This window comes from Hirundo rustica, chromosome 18 (genome assembly GCF_015227805.2).
Source record: "Hirundo rustica isolate bHirRus1 chromosome 18, bHirRus1.pri.v3, whole genome shotgun sequence".
Lineage (NCBI taxonomy): Eukaryota > Metazoa > Chordata > Aves > Passeriformes > Hirundinidae > Hirundo > Hirundo rustica.
The window spans coordinates 10741028-10755589 of record NC_053467.1 but is presented as its reverse complement, the minus strand read 5'-3'; the positions used below and the strand labels follow the sequence as shown (position 1 = coordinate 10755589).

The 14562-nt window shown below is 59.0% G+C and overlaps 1 protein-coding gene across 4 annotated transcripts in view; it reads left to right on the top strand.

Annotated features, from left to right (window-relative positions):
• Positions 1-3044: 3044 nt before the first annotated feature.
• The window catches only part of LOC120761150 (uncharacterized), a 51802-nt gene continuing 40284 nt past the window's right edge, over positions 3045-14562 (top strand). For 2 of the 4 annotated variants that reach the window (XM_040082079.2, XM_040082080.2), the window contains exon 1: positions 10929-12912. In XM_040082079.2, coding sequence (XP_039938013.1) covers positions 11690-12817 — 1128 coding nt within the window. In that variant the 5' untranslated portion in view covers positions 10929-11689 and the 3' untranslated portion in view covers positions 12818-12912. Of the gene's footprint in view, positions 3170-10928; positions 12913-14562 lie in introns of those variants that run through there. The other 2 variants (XR_005703562.2, XM_040082081.2) reach the window with 2 other exon arrangements.

Genomic DNA, 14562 nt, shown 5'->3' with positions numbered 1-14562 from the left:
AACCACCAGCAGATTCCACGGTGTGGATTTATGGATGCGCCATTCCCAAGCTGGGATGGGAAAAGCAACGCGAGCCGGGGCTGTGACCCCAAACTGACCCCCAGAGCCTTGGTACCAACAGGGCCTGGAGAGAACCCAGAGTTTTCCTGGCTCCCCCTGCCCAGGGCAGGGCTCCCGTTGCTTCCCGGAGCTTTCCCTGTTTTCCTGCAGGAGTCACCAACCCAGCCCTTCCCCCTTGGCAGTTCCTGGCCGTCGGGAGCTCCGCATCTTGGGAATATTCCTCTGGAGAAGAGCCAGTCCGTGCTCCTGGTGGAGCTCCAGAACCATCCCTGGAGTGAGGAACGAGGCTTCCCTTTCCAGGAAAACCCTTCTTCCTTTCCCAGGAAAAACAGGAAAACCCTCTTCCTTTTCCATCAAAACCTTCTTCCCTTTCCACCAAACCCCTCTTCCTTTCCTCGGAAAAACAGGAAAACCCTTTTTCCAGGAAAACCCTCTTCCTTTTCCATCAAAACCTTCTTCCCTTTCCACCAAACCCCTCTTCCTTTCCTTGGAAAACCAGGAAAACCCTTTTTCCAGGAAAACCCTCTTCCTTTTCCATCAAAACCTTCTTCCCTTTCCACCAAACCCCTCTTCCTTTCCTCGGAAAAACAGGAAAACCCTTTTTCCAGGAAAACCCTCTTCCTTTTCCATCAAAACCTTCTTCCCTTTCCACCAAACCCCTCTTCCTTTCCTTGGAAAACCAGGAAAACCCTTTTTCCAGGAAAACCCTCTTCCCATTCCATCAAGCCCCTCTTCCCTTTCCTCGGCCGTTGCACTGAGGATCTCCTCCCTTCAAAGCTCCCCCAAAGCTCGGACCCAGCAGATCCCGTGGCCACATTCCCGTGCTGGATTTGACCTTTTCCAGGTGGACCCGATGGCCTCGGGGTTCTTTTCCAGCCTGGATCATGCCGGGGTTCCGTGCTCCCCACGCCAGCAGGAGCTGCAGATCCCGGTGGGATAAAGGACGATCCCGGCTGCTCCCGGGGGATTTTTCACGCCTTGGGAACGTCTGGCTGTCACCCTCCCACCCCCGGGCTCTTCATCCCCTGCTCCCCGGGCAATCCTGCTCCTTCCCCGCCCACCCCAGCATTCCAGGGCTTTTCCCCGCGGCTCAGGAACGCTGAGCTCTCCAAGGAGCCGGGAAGGGGCACGCCTGGGGCTGGCACTTCCCGGCAATGCCAGCAGTGTTTGCGGGGCCGGGAATGCTGCCCCGCCCGGAGCTGGATCCCATTCCAACATCCCCCCACACATTCCACCATCAGGGCAGCCTCTGGCACAGCCAGGGCTGGGAGCATCCCAGAAATCGGCAGCGTCCTGCAGCTTTCCATGGGAATTCCATGGGAATCCCTTCTCCCCGGGGGCCTGAGCAGCGCCCAGGGGCTCTCGTGGTCCCTTGCACCCACCAAAAGCTGCGGCAGAGCCTCAGAGAGCTCCAGGGTTTTGGATTTATTTTTGGGGAGGCGATGTCTGACAGCTCCGTGTCCTGTGGGCTCGCGGCTCCGGGGGGAAAAACCGCCGGGAAAAAAATAAAAGGAGCAAAACTTGGGAATTAAATGGCAAAAAGGGGAAATTTGCCCTGGGAAATCCCAGACCTCCAACGCCGCTGTGAGCCCGCAGGAGCCTCTGGACGCCCAGCTCGGGTGGTGCTGGAGCAGCGACGCTTCCGCCACCCCAGGGTGCTCCAAAGGCCGCGGACACCCCCAGGGGTCCCGAGCTCCGTCACCCGGAGCCTTTTCCCAGCTCTTCCCTCTCTGCCAGCCCCGTTCCGCCTCTCGCCAAACAGGTTTGAGTTTCCCGGCCGCGGCTGCGGGAAGGGAGCTCAGCCCCCTGCACACGGCTTTTCCCCCTTTTCAATATCCCCTCCACCGCGACCTTTTCCCTCCTTCAGCAGGCAGCCAACACAAGCACAACAACGCCATCCGCGCAGCGCTTCAGCTGCGGTTTCCTCAAGAAATCCATCTGCTCTCCAAGCAATTACGGGCAGGGAAGCATTTCCACTCCGGCTCCGGGCCCTGAAAAGCTGCCAGGAGCCATTTATTATTTTTTTTTCCGTTTTTTTTTTTTTTTTTTTCCCTTCCCCTCCTCAATCCCTCTTGCTCCCTCAGCCTCTCTCCTCCTAGAAATGCTCGGTGTTTTCTCTCCAGCCGCAGTTCTGGGGGTGAGGGATGGAAAATCCCAGCGGCTGGGGAGGGGCTGGATCCCTGTCCCTGTCCCTGTCCCTGTCCCTGTCCCTGTCCCTGTCCCTGTGCCTGCCGGGGGGGACATTTCCCACCTGGGCCAGGTTTGTGCGGGATCATCCCCGCCCTGGAGGTGACCCTGCCGCAGCTGCCACCCGCTCCCGGTGCCCGCTGTGCCCTTCAGGAGCCTCCCCGGGGCTGCGAGCGGGGACGCGGCTCCGTCCCGCCCGGTGACTCCGCCAGCGCCCGGACCTCGGGAGAACCCGGCGCGGTTAATTGCTCCTTCGTTCCTCGGGCCGGGTTAATAATTAAGTTCAATTAATAATCGGGAGAATAATTAAACGCGACGAGAAAGCGGCGCCCGGCGCGATTGAAGCTCTTGGCCGTTCGCGCCGGGTTTTTGGGGTTACTCATTCACTTGGGGGCCGCGCTGGCGTCGGGCTGGCTGCGCCGCGGATGCCGGGATCCCCTGGAAAAGCGGGATTTTCCCAGGCAAAGCCATCGGCTCTTCCCTTCCCAGCCCCCGCGGAGCGGCGAGGACAGAAACCGCGGAGGGACGGACGGACAGAGGGACAGGGGGAGGGCCAGAAGGGCGCGGGGGAGGCGGCTCCAGGCCGGGGGGGGAGGAACTACAAATCCCGTGGAGCCGCTCCGCCCGAGCCGGGCTATAAAAGCGGGAATGGCGCGGCGGGCGCAGCCCGAGCATCCCCGGCCGCCGAGGAGCCGCTCCCGGCTCCGCGTCCCGCGATATTCCCACCGGGACAGGGCAGCGGGGCCGCGCCCGCACCGCCGGAGCGGGCTGAGGCTCGGGAGGAGGAGGAGGAGGATGCGGAGGGTGCGGACGATGCCGCTCCGCGCACCGGGGGAGCCGCAGCGCCGGGAGGCTTCGGGAGCTGCCGGCGGAGATGGAGGCGGAGGTGGAAGCGGAGTTGGAAGCGGAGGTGGAAGCCGAGGTGGGTGCCCCGCAGGGCTCGGGGGCTCAGCACGGGGGTCCCGGCTCGGGGGGGCACTGCGGGTCCCCCCGGTGCCGCCAGCCGCTGTCGCTTTTCCCCCTGTGCCATCCCCTTTGTGTCCCCCCGGCCCATCCCCTGCCCGGGATGCTCCCGGTCCCCCCGAGCGCGGCGGAATTTCCCCACTTCTCTCCAAGGAAAATTTCCCTCTTTCTCTCCGTTTTTGCTTCGTCGTTGGCGGTTTTTTTTGTTTGTTTGGTTTTTTTTGGGTGGGGTTTTTGGTTTATTTTTTTAGGCACCCGCGCGCGGCTTTTCCCTTCCCTGCCGTGGGAATTGGCTCCCCCAAAAGCCTCGCCCCGGGGCAGGTGTCCTTGGGCAGGGTCTGCAGCCCCTCCGAGCGCTGTCCCCAACCCCCGGGGCGGGGGAAGCACAGGAGCACTTCTGTGTGAATCCCCCCCCCAAAGCAAACCCCAAAAAAACCCCAAAAAGAACAAAAAAAAAGAACTACTCCCTTCTTTTGCTGGCTACAACAAAAAAACCGCCCCAGTCCAGACCCGCGGCGCACGGAGAAACGAGAAACGAGCTCCGGCTGCTCCGGGCACCCGCGGGAGCTCCGGGATCCCCCCGGAGGGCCGGGGATGCTTGCTCGGGGAAAAGGATGGACGAGGGCGCCTCGGGAGGAGCTTTTCTTGCCCGGGGGTTGTCGGTGCTGCTCGCTGCCGGCTCGGGGCTTCCTCCGGAGGCTGCGGGAATGCTGAGCTCTCGCTAATTGAGACATCTTTTTATAATGGGGAAAGGAAAGGAAAGGAAAGGAAAGGAAAGGAAAGGAAAGGAAAGGAAAGGAAAGGAAAGGAAAGGAAAGGAAGCAGAGCCGCGGTGACTCAGGCTTTGGGAAGAGGCTGAGTTCTGCTTTCGGCCGTTGTGGAGGGGAGATTCCAGCTGGGAAAGCGGAGCGGGGCTCCCTCTCTGCCGGCAGATGCTTTCGGGGTGTCACATTCCTCATTTCCCCGCCGAGCTGGGGACAGAGATGTTCCTGCTTCGCCCCAGCCCTCCCCAGGTGCGGGATCTGCGGCGTGAGGGAGCTGGAGCCCCGCCGTGGCCGCGATCGCTCTGTGCTCGCGTTCCCCGAGGCTCGCCTGTGCCCGCTCCACCCGGCTTGTAAAAGTTTCGGTTTTTTATCCGGCGCTTTCCATGTTGAGGTGTCCCAAAAGGGAGGCTGGGGAGATCTGGCAGCCCTGAAACTCCCGCTGGGGCAGTGGGGTCACTCTGGATATGGGAATGTCAATCCTTTGGGAAGAGGCTTGCCAGCTGAGGTGTGAAGGAGCTTTGTGGAGTGGGGAAAAAAACCCCAAATCCCATTTTTTGTGGGGTCAGGAGGAGGAAAAATCCTCCCGGTGGGCAGGAGTGGTGACACCTGTGTGGTGTCTCCCAGGCAGGAGGGATTTTGGGAATGCTGAGGTATTTCCCAGGCAGGCAGGATTTTGGGAATGCTGAGGTGTTCCCTGACACAGAATGGATTTTGGGAATGCTGAGGTATTTCCCAGGCAGGATGGATTTTGGGAATGCTGAGGTGTCTCCTGAGGCAGGATGGATTTTGGGAATGCTGAGCTGTTTCCTCAGGCAGGAGGGATTTTGGGAATTCTGAGCTGTTTCCTGAGGCAGGAGAGATTTTGGGAATGCTGAGCTGTTTCCTCAGGCAGGATGGATTTTGGGAATGCTGAGCTCTTTCCTCAGGCAGGATGGATTTGGGGGATGCTGAGGTGTCTCCCTGCCAGGATGGATTTTGGGAATGCTGAGATGTCTCCAGGGCAGGAGGGATTTTGGGAATGCTGAGGCGTCTCCAGGGCAGGATGGATTTTGGGAATGCTGAGCTGTTTCCTCAGGCAGGAGAGATTTTGGGAATGCTGATCTGTCTCCTGAGGCAGGATGGATTTTGGGAATGCTGAGCTGTTTCCTCAGGCAGGATGGATTTTGGGAATGCTGAGCTGTTTCCTCAGGCAGGATGGATTTTGGGAATGCTGAGCTGTCTCCCTGCCAGGAGGGATTTTGGGAATGCTGAGCTGTCTCCCTGCCAGGAGGGATTTTGGGAATGCTGAGCTGTCTCCCTGCCAGGAGGGATTTTGGGAATGCTGAGCTGTCTCCCTGCCAGGATGGATTTGGGGAATGCTGAGCTGTCTCCCTGCCAGGAGGGATTTTGGGAATGCTGAGCTGTTTCCTCAGGCAGGATGGATTTTGGGAATGCTGAGCTGTCTCCCTGCCAGGAGGGATTTTGGGAATGCTGAGCTGTCTCCCTGCCAGGAGGGATTTTGGGAATGCTGAGCTGTCTCCCTGCCAGGAGGGATTTTGGGAATGCTGAGCTGTCTCCCTGCCAGGATGGATTTTGGGAATGCTGAGCTGTTTCCTCAGGCAGGATGGATTTTGGGAATGCTGAGCTGTCTCCCTGCCAGGAGGGATTTTGGGAATGCCGACCCGGGCAGGGGGAGCGGGCTCTGCAGGGCTCAGGGGCTCTGCTCCGGCGGGTTCAGCCCCAGGAGCTGCAGGTGCTGCTTCTGCCCAAGGGATCTGGGAGCAGGAAAATCCCTGCTCGCTCTGCTGAGCCGGGAATTCGGGGCTGTGGGGTCCAGCAGGATCCTCCTGCCTGCCGAGAGAGGGGAAAAATCCCAAATGGGCTCAGCCCACTCTCTGGGATTTGGGGGAGCTGAACCGGGGCTGCTCCCCTTGGCTGGAGGGATCCCCCAGATCCCTTTGGAATGGCTGGGACCTGCTGGGAAAGGTGGATCCACCCTGAAAGGAAAATGAGGAATGTCCTGGGGAAGGTGGATTCACCCTGAAAGGAAAATGAGGAATGTCCTGGGGAAGGTGGATTCAGGAATGTCCTGGGGAAGTGGATTTGACGCCTACAGGGCTGGAAAATGAGGACTGTCCAGGGAAGGTGGATTCACACCCTTAAAAGGCTGGGAAATGAGGTATGTCCTGGGAAGTTGATTCATCCCTAAAGGGCTGGAAAATGAGGAATGTCCTGGGAAAGGTGGATTCAGGAATGTCCCAGGAAAGGTGGTTTCATCCTTAAAGCAAAATGAGGAATGTCCTGGGAAGGTGGATTCAGGAATGTCCCAGGAAAGGTGGTTTCATCCTTAAAGGAAAATGAGGAATGTCCTGGGAAGCAGATTCATCCCTAAAGGGCTGGGAATCGAGGAATGTCCCAGCAGCCCGAGGCAGTGTGGGTGGCCCCACGAGTGGGGCGGTGTCACCTGCGGAGTTTGAGGGGCAGCTCTGACATTTTGGGTTTTTTTGGGGGGGGGGTTCGGGGGTCTCCGAGCTCAGGTGCTCCCTCACCTGCGCCTGGCTGAGCTGGGCTCGGGGTTGCAGGTGCGGGGAGGGGTTGGGGAATGTCGGCTCCTGCCTTTTCCTTCCGTTTCCCTCTGCCTGTGACGTCGGGAATCCCTGGGCTCTGAGCTGGCTCTTCCAGCTTTTCCCATTCCCCATTCCTGCCAGGTTTTAAACAGATCCAACCCAGGAGCATCCCTTCTCCCTGGGGATTTTGAACAGCAGCTGCCCGGGACACGGACGGCTTTGAGCTCAGGCTGCTCCCCCTGGGAATCCTGCCTTAAGGAACCATCAGAGCGCCTGAAAATTTCGGAGCTCAGAAGCTTTTGGGCCACACCCGGCCCCTCCCTGCGGCTCCCGGAGCCCGGGGGGGATCACTCCGGGAGCACAATGCCGTTCCCCGGGGGGGTTGTTTGGACTTTGAACAGAAAAAAGCGAAGCAACAAAAGGGAGGCTGAGGAGCGGCAGCGAGCGCGGGAGGCGCGTCACAAAGGGTGGCCTTGTTCGGCCGGGCCGATGGCAGCAGGAAAGATGGATTTAAGGCAGGAACGAGGGGGCAGAGAACGCCCCGGGCTGGGGTAAACACGGCCAGGGAGCGCTTTTGTCGCCTCCTGATCCGCGCTGCTCCGGTCTCGCCGAAGCTCTCGGCGCAGGGTTCGGGTTTGCTCGGCGTCCCTGGGGCTCTGTCCCGCTCCCAGCCTGGTTTTAGAGCTCCAGGGTTTCCCTCTTGTTGAGTTTTATCTTCTTTTTCTGCCAGGGCTGGGATTAAATGGGCCAGGCCGTATTTCTTCAGACTCAGATGTTTATTAATTCTTATCTCTGTCACACTCTCACAAACCGTGAGTTCTGCAGCGCTTCTGGCTCACAAACTAAAAACGGAGCCCTCTCTGTCACTACGAGGCCTTTTAAGGGTAAATTGTCCAACTAAGAGATGACACCTGAATTATTTTTACTTTTACCCCAATATCCAACCACCCCCGGCCCGCAGTGCGGATTTTTCTCCCCAGTTCCAAAATCCCACCCGGGCCCAGGAGGGAGAAGGTGAAAAAGAAGGACTGGCCCCCGCCCTGACCCCTCCATGGTGCTTTATCTCTGTGTCACTGCGTTCTGAACCCTGCAGCTCTGAGTTTTGCACCCTGTGCTGTCACACACTCCTGTTTAACTCCACACCCACAACCCCGGCGCTGTCACTCCGGTTTGGAAGCCTTCTCCACAAATGCAGCGTTTGCCTGGGGGTCAGCACAGAAATCTGGAATTCCCAGTGCCCGGGGTTCCAACGTCCCCTTTCCCATTTTGGGGTTTTCCCTCTTCTCTCCCAAAACACTGGGAATGCAGGAAGAGTTGGCTGCTCCTTCTTCCAAACCGCAGATTTTTTTATTTTTTTTTTTTAACTTTTTGAGGTGTAAAACCTAAGCCTTCAAATAAACCTGTTTGATCCCTGGGCGGCTGAGCAGCTTTCCTGAGGGGAAAGAGAAAAAACAAATCTCGGAATTGGTTTTGTATCAGGAGCAAACGTCGTCTGCTCAGGGCACATCTAAAGCTGATTCCTCCGGGGTTTTATTCCTGTTTTTCCTCCCTGGCAGGGGATTGGAGCTGCAGGAAAACCCCCCGAGGTCTCTGCAAGGAGCAGGAGGGGCTCTGCTGGGTAAAGCCCAGCCTAAGGCGGCCCTGGGCCCGGCTGGGAGCGGGTCTGGACCAGCAGGGCCGGAGGGGTTCTGTGTGTGCCGGAGCTTCGGGCGGCTCTGGGCTCCTGGGACGGGCTCAGGAGGGAGAAACTGCTCGGGGACCTCGGTGTCACACTGTCCCCAGTCTGGGGTGGGTGATTGGGGACCTCGGTGTCACACTGTCACAAATCTGGGGTGGGTGATTGGGGACCTCGGTGTCACACTGTCCCCAGTCTGGGGTGGGTGATTGGGGACCTCGGTGTCACACTGTCCCCAGTCTGGGGTGGGTGACTGGGGACCTCGGTGTCACACTGTCACAAATCTGGGGTGGGTGACTGGGGACCTCGGTGTCACACTGTCCCCAGTCTGGGGTGGGTGACTGGGGACCTCAGTGTCACACTGTCACAAATCTGGGGTGGGTGGTTGGGGACCTCGGTGTCACACTGTCCCCAGCCTGGTGTGGCTGATTTGGGGTCTCGGTGTCTCATTGTCCCCAGCCTGGTGTGGCTGATTTGGGGTCTCGGTGTCACATTGTCCCTGGGGTGGCTGATTTGGGGTCTCGGTGTCACATTGTCCCCAGCCTGGTGTGGCTGATTTGGGCCCTCGGTGTCACATTGTCCCCAGGCTGGTGTGGCTGGGGTGTCACTGTTGTCCCTGGAGCTGGTTCAGCTCCTCTGCTCCTTTCAGCTGCGCTCTCAGGCCGAACCCTGAGGAAGTTTGGAAGTTTTTCCTGGGTTTGGAAGAGAAAAGCCATTTTTGGGGTGCCGCTGGCAGGCTGGAGGCGCAGCCAGGGGCTCTTCGGGAGCTGTGGGTGACAGCCCAGGGAGCTCCTGTCCCTGAGGCCGGGAACTCCAGGAATTCCAGCAGCTTCCCCGCAGTTCCAGACCCTGGGGAGCGAGTCCCTTCCCTGAGGGATGAGCTTTCCTCACAGCCCGCTCTTCCTCCGGCTCGGTTTGGCTCTTGTTCCAGCATTTCCTGAGCAACTGGAGGGGAAGAGGGGCTGGGGGATCCTCTGGGGTGCCAGCGGGACCAGCAGGGCCCCACTGGGGGTTCTGGGGAGGGGAGGGGGCAGGAGGGTCCTGCCTGGATGGGCTTGAGGGGATTTGGCCACCAGTGGCCCCAGGAGGGGAATGGGAGCTGAATCCATCACCCCGAGTGTCTGGGGTCTGTGCTGGAGCCGGGCTGGAGGTGAAGCTCCCCAGTCCTCTTCTGGGCTGAGGGAGGCTGAGGGTGTGCAGAGAACTCCCCGTGAGCTGGCAGGAGGAGCCGCTCCCCTGGCAGCGCCCTCTCCAGCTGTTTTCCATGGAAATGCCATCCTCTGGCTGCAGGGACACGGGCAGGTCTCTGGGGACCGCAGCTCCTGCTGGCTGCTGGCATCTCTGGGGGTTTCATCCTGGGGTCATCCCTTTTTCCTGCCGAGGCAGAAGGAGCTGGAGGCAGGAAAAGGCGGCTGTGGGAGGGGGGGACACGGAGCAGGACAGCTCCTGCTGGAACAGAGACTGGGCAGAGCTGGAGAATAAAGCAGAGATTTGTTCAAAGGCCTCCAGGATCCACCTTGGGCAGGACAAGAGCCTGGCCAGGGCTGCACCCAAGGGGGCCCCAAAACGGTCCCCAAATGGACAAAGGGTGACGAGGTCTCCCACTTGGATCAGTTCTGGTGCATTTGCACATTTTGGGGTTGAATTGTCCAATGGCAGCTCCGGGCTGTGAGGTCCCATCCTTCTTGTTCCTCCCTCCAGCCACCCTTGTTGGTGCTTTTGGGGCTGGGAGTTGTCCTTGGTGTGCAGCAGGAGCAGGATTTGTTTTGTGTGGCTGCTGTGTGCAGAGAGCTGAGTGACCCCGGGTGTGAGCTCAGAGCCTGGAACACAGCGAAGATCAAACTCCGGGGCATCGCTTCCCCCATTTCGAGGCAGTGCCTCAGTAAACTGCCCGTGACCCTCCTGCCACCCCTCTGCCGGTCCCAGTGGGATCTGTGGGATCTGCCCAGCCCGAGGCTCGGAGGGGGAGGGAGAAGCTTCCCAGCCCGGCGTCCTGGACGGGGAATAATGCTCCCCTTTTTATGGCTTCTTCAATTGTTCCTGAAAATCCTTTTTAAAAAGGAGGAAAGTTCCTTCCTTCCTTTCAGCTCCCGGTATCTTGAAGAATTCGCTCCATTGTGAGGCCAGGACAGAGACCCTTCTATGAGGGCTCTCCTCGAGCCCCCCTCCCCGTGCCCCCTCCCGCTCCATCCCAACAAGCCCCCATTCTCCTCTGAAGAGGGTCCCTCTGTCTAACGCCAAGTAACTCTTAAGGGCAGCATTTATCCCGGGGCACTCGGCTCACAAAGAGCGCCGGAGTGTCAAATAAACTCCCCGCAGCCTGCAAAGAGCGGAGGGAAGAAAACACAAAACCCCCTTTCTTTTCCACCCCTGCGGGGAAACAAATACGGACTTTGTGCCGGCGGCAGCGGCTCCTAACGAGCCCGAGCGGGGCTGCGGCGATCCCGGCCAGCGGGGCGGCCGCGCCGGGGGCTCCGGGGGGAGCTGGCACACGGCGGGGGCTCCAGCCCCCCCGAAATCCCTGCCGGCCGCCCCCCGGCCCCGCTCCTCCGGGGAGGAGCCGCTCCCGGGCCGCGCTTGTCACCGGAGGTCAGCGCGGGCTGCGCCCGGCCGCGTCCTCCGCTGCGCCGCGGAGCCTCGGGGGGCTCGGCTCCTGGCGTCCCGACGGGAATTCGGCTTGGGAATTGTCAGCTCCGAGCGCCAGCGCTGTTTGCTGTGAGAGGGAGAGGCGAGGAATCAGCGCCGGGCTCCTTCCGCTGGATGGATTCAAACGGGAATCCCGTGTGCCAGGATGGATTCTAACAGGGATCCCAGATTCCAGGATGGATTCTAACAGGGATCCCGTGTGCCAGGATGGATTCTAACAGGGATCCCGTGTGCCAGGATCAGTGGGACCAGTCCTGAGCTCAGCTCCTGGTGTCCCGACGGGAATTCGGCTTGGGAATTGTCAGCTCCGAGCGCCAGCGCTGTTTGCTGTGAGAGGGAGAGGCGAGGAATCAGCGCCGGGCTCCTTCCGCTGGATGGATGGAAACAGGGATCCTGTGTGCCAGGATGGATTCAAACAGGAATCCCGTGTGCCAGGATGGATTCAAATGGGAATCCCGTGTGCCAGGATGGATTCAAATGGGAATCCCGTGTGCCAGGATGGATTCAAACGGGAATCCCGTGTGCCAGGATGGATTCAAACAGGGATCCTGGGTGCCAGGATGGATTCTAACAGGGATCCCGGGTTCCAGGATGGATTCTAACAGGGATCCCGGGTTCCAGGATGGATTCTAACAGGGATCCCAGGTTCCAGGATGGATTCAAACAGAAATTCCATTTGCCAGGACTGGTGGGACCAGTCCTGAGCTCAGCTCCTGGTGTCCCGAGGGGAATTCTGCTTGGGAACTGTCACATCTGAGTGCCAGCGCTGTTCCTTGTGGTTCCCTGTGAGGAATTAACCCTGGTCTCCTTCCCCTGGATGGATTGAAACAGGAATTCCATGTGCCAGGATGGATTCAAACAGGGATCCTATGTTCTGGGATGGATTCAAACAGGGATCCTGGGTTCCAGGATGGATTCAAGCAGGGATCCCGGGCTCCAGGATGGATTCAAGCAGGGATCCTGTGTTCCAGGATGGATTCAAGCAGGGATCCCGGGTTCCAGGATGGATTCAAGCAGGGATCCCGGGTTCCAGGATGGATTCAAACAGGGATCCTGTGTTCCAGGATGGATTCAAGCAGGGATCCTGTGTTCCAGGATGGATTCAAGCAGGGATCCCGGGTTCCAGGATGGATTCAAGCAGGGATCCCGGGTTCCAGGATGGATTCAAGCAGGGATCCCGGGTCTGGCAGGGATGGATTCAAGCAGGGATCCCAGGTTCCAGGATGGATTCAAGCAGGGATCCCAGGTTCCAGGATGGATTCAAGCAGGGATCCCGGGTTCCAGGATGGATTCAAGCAGGGATCCCGGGCTCCAGGATGGATTCAAGCAGGGATCCCGGGTTCCAGGATGGATTCAAGCAGGGATCCCGGGCTCCAGGATCGGTGGGAGCGAGGGAGTGGCCAGTGCTCCCTGGGGCCGTGGCCACCAGCACGGCCAGCGTCTCTGCCCCGCAGGGTGGGAGAATCCAGCCGGCTCCCCGGGTCTGGCAGGGCTTGGATGCTGGGTTTGGGATCTCGGGATGGGTTTGGGGATCTCCCTGGGATGTGCTCGGGCGCCCCGAGGACAGCAAGGACTGCGCACGAGGTCGTGCTGCAGCGACCGAGGTCGCTCCCGTCCCTCACCCTGACCTTTGTTTCCCCGCAGGTTTTGGCGTTCCTGGAGGGAATTCCTGCTGGGATCTCCTGGAGAGGACCCCGGACCTGACCGCGCCCAGGAGCGGCGCTCGTCCCCTCCACCGGGATCCTCCCGAGCCAGGGTTCGCCCCTGGACGCTTCCCCTGCGCTGGGATCCCCAGCCCGGATTTGGGATGGGATTTGGATGCTCCCTTCTGTCCGCAGCTGGGAATGGCACGGCCGGGAGGCTGCTCCTCCCAAACCCCGTGGATTTACTGCTCTTGGCATCATCCTGCTGCCGCCGGCTCCGGCACAGGGAAATTCCCGAGGGACACACGTGGAAAAGCAGCACTCACAGCCTGAGGCTGCAACTCCCTCTTTTCCTGGGCTACTCTGAGCATCCTGGCTCTGGAGAAGGATTCCCTGCACTCCTGGAGGACAAATCCTGCTGCTCTGAGGTGAGTCAAGAACATTTTTCCTTTTTTTCTTTATTTTTTAAAAATATATATATATATATTTTTTTTTTTAAAGCACCTTCTTGTTGGTTTTCTTGGGAAATGATATCTTTCCTGCCTTGAGGAAAAAAAAATTCCCGGTCCAGGGAGCTGCAGTGAGGGGATGAGGAGCAGGCAGGTTTGTTCTGACAGCTGGACTGGCTGCTTTGATCAATACCTGAATTTTTTTAGTGCCGTTCCAGCCCGAAATCGCCAACAGGAATTTTCTTCCCGGAGTTTTATTGCTGATAAAAGGTTGAAGGCGGCAGCTTCCCGGGAGGTTTTCCCTGCTTTCCCTCCCGGGGGGGATCCTGCTGGTTTCCCACTCTCCTGGCAGTGGTGGCTGCAGGGGGGACCCTCGGCAGGGCCACAGGGACAATGTCCTGAGGGATCCAGGGGGCTCCCTTTGGGATGGGGATCTGCTCCGAGCCTCCTTGGGACGGAAAATCCCTTTTCCTGCTAGGAAACCATGCCAGACTTGGGATTTGGAGGGGACTCGTGCTGGTGTTGTCGCGTGGGGCAAGCGCCTGAGGAGCTGCTGGGAACAGCCCGGGAGGAGGAGGAGGAGGATGGAGCGGGATTTCTTGGCTGGGGAAGGAGCTGCTGCTGGCCACAAACCCAGGAGGGTCCGGCATTGGCTCTTCCCAGAGGGGGAAAATGCAGAGCTGGGGCTCCGGGTGGCCGGAACAGCTCCTGATTCCGGACTTGAGGCGCTGCAGCTCCCGTGTGAGCAGAGCCGGGGAGCTTCAATTTCCGCTCAGTGGCTCCCGGGCCAGTGGGGTTGTGGTGAATCCCGGGGATTGTGGTGTTCCATTGGAGATCCCAGGGATTGTGGTGTTCCCTTGATCCCAGGGATTGTGGTGTTCCCTCAGAGATCCCGGGGATTGTGGTGTTCCCTCAGTGATCCCAGGGATTGTGGTGTTCCCTTGGAGATCCCAGGGATTGTGGTGTTCCATTGATCCCATGGATTGTGGTGTTCCATTGGAGAACCCAGGGATTGTGGTGTTCCCTTGATCCCATGGATTGTGGTGTTCCATTGGAGATCCCATGGATTGTGGTGTTCCCATTATGATCCCATGGACTGTTGCTTTCCCTTGGAGATCCCATGGACAGTGATGTTCCCATGATGAACCCCTGGACTGTGGCATTCCATTGATCCCATGGATTGCTGTTTTCCCTCGATGATCCCATGGATTGTGGTGTTCCCTTGATGATCCCATGGATTGTGGTGTTCCCTTGGTGATCCCATGGATTGTGGTGTTCCATTGATCCCCTGGATTGTGGTTTTCCATGATCCCATGGATTGTGGTGTTCCCTCGATGATCCCATGGACTGTTGTTTTCCCTCGGTGATCCCATGAGTTGTGGTGTTCCCTTGGTGATCCCATGGGTTTTGGGGTTCCCTTGATTATCCCAGGGATTGCTGTTTTCCCTCATGATCCCATGGATTGTTGTTTTCCCTCGGTGATCCCATGAGTTGCGGTTTTCCCTCATGATCCCATGGATGCACCAAGCCCTTGGCCTCACCCCTTTCCAGCAGGAGTCTCCCTGTGCTGTCTCCTCTGGAAGAGGAGGAGGAGGGCTGGGATTCGTGCCCGTGATCTCGCCGCAGTTC